Source organism: Capsicum annuum, chromosome 4 (assembly GCF_002878395.1).
Source record: "Capsicum annuum cultivar UCD-10X-F1 chromosome 4, UCD10Xv1.1, whole genome shotgun sequence".
In the NCBI taxonomy this organism is placed as follows: Eukaryota; Viridiplantae; Streptophyta; class Magnoliopsida; order Solanales; family Solanaceae; genus Capsicum; species Capsicum annuum.
In genome coordinates, this window is record NC_061114.1 from 225,753,345 (window position 1) to 225,763,506 (window position 10,162).

General features: G+C 36.1%; 2 protein-coding genes across 3 annotated transcripts; one reads left to right on the top strand and one right to left on the bottom strand.

Annotated features, from left to right (window-relative positions):
- The first annotated feature begins 262 nt into the window (after window positions 1-262).
- Window positions 263-3,430, top strand: LOC107867033 (arabinosyltransferase RRA3). Its single transcript, XM_016713121.2, has 2 exons — window positions 263-968; window positions 2,084-3,430. The coding sequence occupies exons 1-2, from the start codon at window positions 798-800 to the stop codon at window positions 3,197-3,199; spliced, it is 1,287 nt and encodes a 428-aa protein (XP_016568607.1). The 5' UTR covers window positions 263-797; the 3' UTR covers window positions 3,200-3,430.
- Window positions 3,431-4,250: 820 nt separating this feature from the next.
- Window positions 4,251-10,032, bottom strand: LOC107867034 (APO protein 4, mitochondrial). 2 transcript variants are annotated; one of them, XR_001673084.2, is made up of 3 exons: window positions 9,636-9,967; window positions 6,125-7,253; window positions 4,251-5,093 (listed from the first exon to the last, which is right to left on the bottom strand). XR_001673084.2 is itself a non-coding variant. In XM_016713123.2 (2 exons), the coding sequence occupies exons 1-2, from the start codon at window positions 9,884-9,886 to the stop codon at window positions 6,539-6,541; spliced, it is 966 nt and encodes a 321-aa protein (XP_016568609.1). In that variant the 5' UTR covers window positions 9,887-10,032; the 3' UTR covers window positions 4,251-6,538. The 2 variants fall into 2 exon arrangements, 1 of the variants encoding a protein (XP_016568609.1); XM_016713123.2 differs by having other exon boundaries at window positions 4,251-7,253; window positions 9,636-10,032.
- Between the last annotated feature and the right edge of the window lie 130 nt (window positions 10,033-10,162).

The following is a 10,162-nucleotide window of genomic DNA, read 5'->3' on the forward strand; positions in this document are numbered from 1 at the left end:
GATTTGAATCCTTAATATAAAATTGTTTTAATAGAATTTTTTTTTACCCCAAAATTGAATCCGAACTAATCAAACACCGAGTAGAAAAAAGAATAGTTATTTTAAGCAAACATACCTTTTATAAGCCATTACTTAACTTTAATTCCTATTTTAAAAGATAATTTTTCTTGTAATTGACAAAATATTATTGTCCATTTAAACATTCTTAAAATAAAATCTAAAAAGTTCATAAATTATTTAAAAATAAAAATATCTTTGCTAAATATTTATCCCTACAAAACAAAAAGAACACAAGTGCAGAAGTGTTCATTCTCGGACAACTCTGCTCCGCGAAACACCAGATTAAAACCCACATTGTATATATATAATATATTCCGGCCACATCGGTGCCACTAACCACTGAACCCTCTTCCTACGACTTTGTCACTTTTTTACATATACATATACATACAAACTACTTACTTAAATTTTAATTTTCATAATCAAATATCACCAAGATCCAATCTTTTATTACACCCATTTTCTGCATTTTACTTTTTATTTTCGTTTAATGTTTGAGTAATTTTTACTCAATCCTATTAACCGAAAAAAAAAAAAGAAAAGGAAAGGGGTTATTTTGTATAATCATTTGTATAATCAAAGATTATCAAGATCCAATCTTTTTTGAATCTTGGTCTTAAATTTTATACACCCATTTTCTGCATTTTGTTTGTTTGTTTAATGTTTTGAGTAATTTTTACTCCATGTTATAAAAAAAATAAAAAATTATATTTTGTGTTGAAAGTGAAGAAGAGAAAATGGTGGGTCGTAGAGACAAATATGGTCAATCAATAAGAGGATCTAGAATTGCTGGAGCAATTGCGATTGGTGTTTTGTTGGGTTGTGTTTTTGCTTTCTTGTATCCTAATGGATTTTTCTCTTCTGATCCAAAGTCTCAAAGTCGTCCTCTTTTGAAATCTAACGTTCAGGTTAGTTCTTTGAGGCAATTTTGGTTAGTTATTTGTGTATTTTAATTGATATTGGAGATGGGGTTGTGATAGAATTTTGTTACTTGTATTGACCAATGAATTTAAGGCAGTTGCTAGACTAAGTAAGAGTAAAGGCAGAGCCTACAGGTAAGTTTTGTGTACATTGTACCTTTCCTGGACCCCACTTGTGAGATTATACTGGTTATGTTGTTGTAGTACTAGATTGTGTTTTGTTGTTGTTGTACTAGAGTAAGTAAGAGAAAAGGTGGGGATAAGGTCTGCTTACCTATTACCCTCCCCGGCCTCGCTTGTGGGATTACACTGGGCATGTTGTTTTTGTTGTTGTACTAGACTAAGTAAGAGAAAATGTAGGTGTAAGGTTAAAATTCCTGAAAAGTTAGATTTTTAGAATTACATAGGCAATAATCCTGCAAAAGGGGAATTATTCGGAGCAGGTTCTATGGATAACGGGGATGGAATAGCAGTCGGATGGTTAGGACACCCTATCTTAGAGATAGAGAAGTCGTATGCCTACATCGACTTGTGTGATTACACTAGGTATGTTGGCGTGGTTGTACTAGACTGAGTAAGAGCAAAGGTAGGGTAAGGGTCTGTTGTATTCTTCCCTCCCCAGACCCTAACAGATCCCACTTGTGGGATTACACCAAGTATCTTCTTGTTGTTGTAAATTAAAAAAAGCAAAGGTAGGGGTAAGGTTTGTGTACATCCTAGTCTCCCCAGACCCCACTTGTGGGGGATTATATTGGGTATGTTGTTGTACTAGACTAAGTAAAAGCGAGCTTAGGTGAGTTTTGTTTTTCTTGAAAATGACGTGTATAGGTTAATTAATGTAGTTGTTTCTTGTAACTTCTGTACTCTTGTCTTTAAATTGTATTGAGGTGGTGTATATGAAGTTATTAGGGTGCTGTTAGGAATTTAGTTCAGCTGGTATCATTTGTTAGATGGCATGTGTTATCTCATTTATATATAAAAAGACAAGCATTGAATATGGTTGTCGTTTTTATGTTTGACTTGATATAACGTGGGAATGTTGCTTGATCACTGTTGAATTGTTTCTATAGCTCCTTAATTTAGAAATTCGTTTTGGTTCCTAGGTTGACTCGTCCAATTGTGAGTCCTCGGAGGGGATAAACATGTTGAAATCTGAAAATAGGAAGTTGACTGAAAAGAATGCAGAGTTGCAGAAGCAGGTGAGAGAGCTAAATCAAAAACTTCAGGTGGCTCAGCAGGGAACTGGTCGTACACAGGAGCAACTGGTGGTATCAAGTCAACCTCAGAAAGCTGGGCCTTTTGGAACCGTCAAAAGTTTGAGAACCAACCCTCCTGTTGTACCTGATGAGTCAGTGAACCCAAGATTAGGAAAGCTCTTGGCGGAGATTGCAGTTGGCAAAGAGGTCATAGTTGCACTTGCCAATTCAAATGTGAAATCCATGCTGGAGGTTTGGTTCAACAGTATTAAAAAAGTGGGTATTCCCAATTATCTGGTTGTGGCTTTAGATGACGCTATCGTGAATTTCTGCAAGGAAAATAAAGTCCCAGTTTATAAAAGAGACCCCGATGAGAATGTTGATTTTATTGGAAAAAGTGGAGGCAACCATGCTGTCTCAGGGTTGAAGTTTCGAATTTTGAGGGAGTTTTTGCAGCTTGGTTACAGTGTCCTCCTTTCGGATGTTGATATTGTGTATTTACAAAATCCTTTTGATCATTTATATCGGGATTCAGATGTCGAATCGATGTCAGATGGTCACAATAATATGACAGCTTATGGTTATAATGATGTTTTTGATGAACCTTCAATGGGTTGGGCTCGATATGCACATACAATGAGGATGTGGGTTTATAATTCTGGTTTCTTTTATATTCGGCCAACGATTCCTTCAATCGAGCTCTTAGATCGGGTCGCTGATCGGCTTACTAAGCAGCCAAATTCCTGGGACCAGGCAGTTTTCAATGAAGAGCTGGCTTTTCCATCACATCCTGGGTATGTTGGCCTTTACGCTTCCAGGAGAACAATGGATATCTATCTGTTCATGAATAGCAAGGTCCTATTCAAGACTGTAAGAAAAGATTCTAATCTGAAGAAGTTGAAACCAGTTATAGTTCACGTAAACTATCACCCAGACAAATTTCCTAGAATGAAAGCAGTTGTTGAGTACTATGTCAATGGCAAGCAGGATGCTCTCGATGCATTCCCAGATGGTTCAGAATAGTCGCAGCTGCTGAAATGGACCTTTGATTGAGATCTGGGCCAGCGATATTCTCTTTCTTGCTATTTGTCTTTTCATACAGGTAGGCTCAATTGATTTCCCCTTTTGGATTAATGTGTAATCCTGGCCTCTTTTTGAGAACTCAATGTGTAATATCGACCTGTTATCAACTACATTCAGCACTTGTATTGTATCTCTTTCACCAGAGTAGTATTATTCGAAAATTTTACAGAATTTGTCTTTTCTTACTTGGTAGATTAAATGACCATTAGATGGATTAGTTAGTTACCGTCCTTATTTAAGTTTGTATAGCTATTAGTTGATATTGTTCTTTTTATGATGCATGTATACATGTTAGATGACTAACGTTTAGTTTAGGTATTGAGTCATCTTGACTGCCTTTAGCACTAGAGTTTGTGAATGCAGCTCATCCGTGGACAAAGTATTGTCCCTTGTTTGGCGTGAGACCTTATGGATTTGCTTGAGCAATTATTACTAATTACTTAGCCGATGTTCCTAAATGTTATTTCTTGAGTAGGCACTTCAATGTAGCACTTATATATGATTGTATTACCATTAAAAGCATGGTTTTTAATGGTTGCACACGTTGCAATCGACCGGACAACCAAACGTTGTTCTATTATCCACATTTCAATTACTTATTTCACAGGGATTGAAGATAGATGTAATATAAAGTTCTTACTCAATTGGTGTGGTTTAGGGTGTTGTACCTGTATAAGTTTTAGCGTTTGATACTTGTTAATATATGACTCACGTCATGATATTGCTATTCTATGATCATGTTTATATTTTAACATGGCATTGAAATGACTAGGATATTTCTTCTTTCTGAAGACTATTTGTTGTTAGTTTTGACCTTTAAATTTTGACCATAACTGGCTATAATCAAATATGAAGAAAGTGTTAAAGTTATATTTCATTTCCTCATTCATATATGTTTTCTGATAAGTATGTTGTGTAAACATGAAAAGTCATTACTATTATGAAGGGACAAAGTGCATTCATTTTCAGTTAAAGATGATCTTATACCATGTGCATGGACAGTGAAATATTCAGTATTGAGAGCATCATTTCATTACACAATTCTAGAAAAAAGGAGATGCCAATACGAGGCCTGTTTTCTGAATACACGTGTTGCAACCTTAGGAGAACCGCACTCCAAAAGTTAGCTATTAAGGTGGGAGAGCCCAAGGCTATAAATACCCCACACCAATACTTTGTAGTACCGTGGGACTTTGCAATGGATCATAACAACACGATACCTGTTTCTAAGTTAAGATGTAATACTAGACGACTTTATAACTTAGTTGCTGTAATAGAATGTCTTGGAATGAAATACGACTGGACAAAGTGGAATGGATACTGTAGGAGTTCACTCTTATATAGCTAATCTGAGATATCGATATACTCTGGTGATTCAACAGTAGTATCTTCACGCGGAGTTTCAGGAGAGGAGCTGCTACTGTCATCATCGTTATTATTATTATCTCTTTCGTCCTCAGTTTCACTCTCAGCCCCAACTTCAAGGGGTTTAAAAAACGCGTAGAGACGAGAGCCATCTTGGACCCCGTATTCACTAAGGGTTTTTTGATCATCATTCATCATCAGATGATCATCACCTATGTCGAGTAGCAGGATGAGGCGATCACCGGGGACATTTTCTTGATTGTGTATTGCTATCTTCAAATCTTGCACTGTTGCATTGTTTCCTACTTGGACATTGAAGATTGTCCCTGTCATAATCTCGACTACCACCTGCATTTTTATCTCTTGTGTTTTGTTGAGTGGTTTGTTTTTATTTGTCTTGTGTGCTTGTTCTGGGGGACATTATCATGGATTGTAAAGAAGGTTTCCACAGGAACTCAATTTGCATTGTCTGAAAAATAGCATATCTGTGAGAACTCAACTCATGCCAGGTTAAAGCAGGGTCATCTCATCTTCTTTCATGTTGGTATCACAAATATCAAATGAGTTTATGCCAGATAGTCACTGTGTTGCAGTTGGCTGCAAAATGACTGCACCGTGAATGAAATTATGCAATGGAAACTTAAATCAATAGTATGTGACACTTTCAAGACGTAATTGGAAAAATGTTGATATTAGGAGTCTAAAAACTTAGAAAATCCAGCCACTAATCTCCCAGTCCACACGTTAGAAGTGTCTAATAAAAGTTATTACAGTCAAAGATCATAATCAAATCATGTTATTTTGGTTTCAAAAATCTTCCTTTAAATGAATGCTGGTTGAACTTTTCAATTGCCATCAAGAACTCAGATAACTTTGTTACAAAACAACCGGAATCAAATACAGATTTTAGCTGATGAATCCATATTGCATTATAGGGACAGAATTTAGTTACTATATATATGTATGAAACATTATAGGGACAAAATTTAGTTAATGTGAAACATCTACTGCAGTTCAAAGACCACAACAATGGTTTGACAATATCTGTTACAAACTGACTCTGAACTCAATAGTAATGAAGTATGCAAACCGCAGCCTGTTGGACACTACTAAGATGACATATTCTACCTCTAAAGATAGTTTATTCTAAACAGAAATGGCCATCCACTTCCATTTCACTGCAAACAAAAGTAATGTTACATATGCACACAAGCAAGTTTTGCAAACTGAAGCATGAATTTAACACAGGATGGCACTTCTTGAAGCCAAATTAGGTTAAACTTCATTCCACTAAAGCAGACAGGTGTATTCGCTGAGCATACCAGACAAGCAGACAAAAATAGTTATCTATGAAGAACAGTTGCTGTGAGAATCAGCTAAAAACTACTTTTTCTCTTAAAAGATTATATATATAATTAACTAGAAAAGCTGAAAATGCAGAATCTATGCAATGGGAACTAATGAGTAATGCCTATTTGCCTGAGCAAGTGTGTTCCTGACCGTGAAGAGTAAAATGTAAGTCCGGAGAACATCACACTTTCAGCTGCTCTTTCTCTTCCTTCTGCGCCATTGTACTTCAGTTCGATTTCCCTATTTGGATCTTGAAGTACCCAGAAAAGGATTTAAGTGGCTAGCCAACCAAATTGTAATGCTCCATGGATGAGAATTGCTCAAGTATAGTACGAAGAGATCTCCCATGAATATCAACAAGATATTCTGTCTTCATGAAATATTTCGATGCTAGAGCCAATTTTGAGAGCAATATAACCCCAATCTTTCGTCTCTATCCATAAAGTTTTAGGTTGCCCGAATAACAATAGAAAGTCCGACTTCAAAAGAATCACCCAATTTAGACCCGCCTTCTGGTTGTTGGGTAACCACCAATAAGAGCAGGAAAAGATCCCATTATTCCTTTCACATAGACGGGGCTGATAGACCTTCAAGTTTCATCATGCAATGGTACTTGGAAGGAGCAATTATTCCAGCCTTAGAACATAGATCAACAACAGCGGGAGCATGCCCATAGTAGTTCCGCCCATCATCCAAGAGTAATGGAGGATCCTGGGGTCGGTGGTACCATACTATTTTTGGAGGAACCAAATGATCCACTTGTGCCTTCTTCCAAAAGTGACTTCCTCGCCAACTTTCAAACTTAAATACGCCACAAAGACGAGCTTTATGTCCAGAAGGTCCTATATGAACTTCTGAGCAATGTTCACAGACCTTTGCTGGATAAACCAACAACAGCCTCTGAACTCCAGATCTAAGTGTTTCCCATGCCTTCAAGGTTTCTCTTCCCAACAACATCAAATCATCATCAGACAAACAGTCAGCTTGAAACGGAACAGTTGAGGGCAAGCTACTTCCGCATATAATTTCTTCACTAGGAACAGCCCCTGCTTGCAAGCACAGCTCCACAACTGCTGGAATGCGATCATAATCAAATCTTTCTTGGTGATTGATTACATTCTGAAACATGGTTCGCAAATGGAATGCCTCTACTGGAACTAGAATATCATTCAAGCTTCCTCTAATCCACTCATGAGGCTGATTCTTAGCACGCCGCCGGTAACCATGACAAGTTCGTATTAGATGACCACTCTCGCCAATATATACTTCTGGGCAGTATCTGCAACCAAATAACCCTTTTGGAGGTCAGAAAAGTCCCGTAGATACCGCCTTTCTTTTGCTACCATTGAAAGAAGAAAATTTTGTGCCAAATGCAATTCTATCTGATGATGGCTTCTTATAATTAGAAGTTGCACATAAAGATGCCAAAAAGAGCTAAGTCTAATAAAAGCATTACACACAACAGATGATCCAACTTGCTAAATAAATTCTAATTCTTGACCTTATTAGAGCAATATTCAACAACTAGCCTCAATTTCCAAAGCTAATATTGTCAGATAAATATTATGAAGAAACAAGTGGCACATCTCAAGTTTTCCCTAGCTTCTACTAAAAAGTGGTGTGATAAATATGGGCATGCCCCAGATTTAACCAAATCTTCAGTTCTAGACATCTCAATACTTTACTAAGTGTACTTTGCTAAGTGCCTTCATCATCTTCTTCTTGTATTGATTTAATCCTCTCTTTTCGTTTTTATTATTCTTGATGTCTTGCATTTTCTCCGCTCTCTTTTTGATCTCTTGCACTTAATCTTGTACTTATTTAAAGGCTCAAAAGCCCCCTTTTATTTATCAAAACCAAAACCTGAAAATATTTGAAGAACCTCTTTGTTTCAACATCAATATATCAGATTCAAGCAAGTTACGATGCATCCCTACGCATAATATCACCATACAAACTTATGATATCTTCTCTGAAAATTAAACTCTTCAACAAAAAAAATATTTAGCTAGTAACAGTGAACTAGAATGAAATAGTAAACTTCAAAATTTACGAGTCAAATGCAAAGTGTTGGCCTACTATGGACTCAGTTCATGCTGTTCTTTTCACTATTTTTTTTTTCTCCAGCTACATAAACTTCTTAGAAACTTATCATACACTCAAAAAGCTACAACAACATACCCAGTATAGTGCCACAAAGTAGGGTCTGGAGAGGTTAAGAGTGTACGCTAACCTTACGTCTACCTTAGAGGTGAGGTAGGGTGGCTGTTTTCGATAGACCATCCGCTCAAGAAAAACAGTCCAAAGAGGTCCAGAAAGAGAATGAACAGAAGTGAAAGCATCTCAAAGCATACTGAACAGTAACTACCGTCAAATGATGCGAAAATCAAAGTACAACATACATCATATAGTAACAGAAATTGAAGGACAAGAAACTACAGAAGCAATACTAGGACTACTAGTATGGGCGGTTAGCAAGTCAACACGCTACTACCTACTAAAATCTTACCTAACCCGTGTCGTCCACAACCTCGAAAAGCTACCTAAGGTCATGTACCTGCTTCGCGTCCTATCTAAACCTCGATGTCCTCAATAAGATGAACCTGCTTCGCGTCCTATCTAAACACTCATAAAGCTACCTAAGGTCATGTCCTCCATAAGCTGAAACTATGTCATGTGCTGACTAAACACTCGAAAAGCTACTTAAGGTCATCTACTCGATAAGGTGAAAGTGTGTCGTGTCGTTTCCAGTCTAAACACTCAAGAATTTACATAACCTTAAATGCAACTCAAACATAATCAGCTATACCAAATTATTGGAATCCCCAAAACCCATTAAAAGCCCTCTAAGTTTGCACAATAAGGCATAAAAGAACTACCCTAAATCTAAAATCACCAATAGAATCAAATAAATCTAACAACTTTACCATCAATCTCTTTCCAAAATTTGTATCCACATCAAGAATAACCTTAGCTTGCACAATAAGGGATCGTTTAGTATACGGGGTGGGATAAGTAGAAATATCCCATAGGACTATCTTATCCCACCTCCTATATAGGATAGTAATCCCACCATTTTAGTACAAATGATGGAATAAAATAGTCCAGTGATATGCTAATACCTCACCAAACATAAATTTTATCCCAAGATTATTATTCGTTATCCCACGTACCAAATCGACCCCTTAACACATAATAGAACTAACCTAAATCGAAAATCACCAATAGAATCAAATAAAGCTAATAACTTTAACACCAATCTCTTTCCAAAACTTGTATACACATCAAAAATAACCTTAATTCGTTTTGTTTGTTTTTTTTGTTAAAGAAAAGTAGCTTGCACGATAAGGGATCGTTTAGTATACCATAGAATTGTAATCCCACCCCACCATTTTGTAAACGGTGGAATAAAATAGTCCAGTGATTAGCTAATACCTCTCACCAAACATAAATTTTATCCCAAGATTATTATACGTTGTCCCACAGACCAAACAACCCCTTAACACATAAAAGAACTACCGTAGATCTAAATTCACCAATAGTATCCAATAAAGATCACAACTTTAACACCAATATCAAGAATAAGCACAATTTTTTTTCACAAAAAAAAAAAAGAAAAGAAAAAGAAAGCAAGAAAGAAGGAAAAGGGGGTGGAAATTACTTGCATGCCCAAGTGGGAAAACGTTGCATTAAAGCGGAAACGCCATGGTAAAGAATTGTTCGAGCCTTAAATACTTGTTGAGCAACAGGAACCATAGATTTAACTGGATAATCTTTAGCTCTGTCCTCAATCCTCTTAAGAATCATTGGCCTTAGCTTCCTCAAATCTACTTTTGGTTTCGAACTGTAAAATCTATAGTAGTGAATCATTATCCTCGTTTGCTCACATAGCTGGCGATTTCTCAAAGCCATCGCAGCTCAACATTGAAGACAACAACAACCTAATGCTAGCAATTTTTTATAAAATATTTAAATACTAGTACTATATTTTAATTTATTATCTCAATATATCTTATTTAAAAAATATTTATCTCAATAGCATTGTATTATGTATTAGCAAAAGTGAATTATATATGTATGCAATATATATGTGTCAAAGTATATTAAAATATATTAAATTTATTTTATGTAGTTATGTATTAATGTATGAAATATATACTTTTGTCAACTACTCCCTCCGTTCTAAAT

What these genes read in the sequence shown, in the direction of transcription:
- LOC107867034 (XM_016713123.2), bottom strand. Translation starts at nt 9,886, where the DNA reads ATGGCTTTGAGAAATCGCCAGCTATGTGAGCAAACGAGGATAATGATT. An exon ending in TTTCCCACTTGGGCATGCAA is followed by an intron (nt 7,254 to 9,635) that starts GTAATTTCCACC and finishes ATTTGGTTGCAG; the next exon opens with ATACTGCCCAGAAGTATATA.
- LOC107867033 (XM_016713121.2), top strand. Translation starts at nt 798, where the DNA reads ATGGTGGGTCGTAGAGACAAATATGGTCAATCAATAAGAGGATCTAGA. An exon ending in TTTTGAAATCTAACGTTCAG is followed by an intron (nt 969 to 2,083) that starts GTTAGTTCTTTG and finishes TTTGGTTCCTAG; the next exon opens with GTTGACTCGTCCAATTGTGA.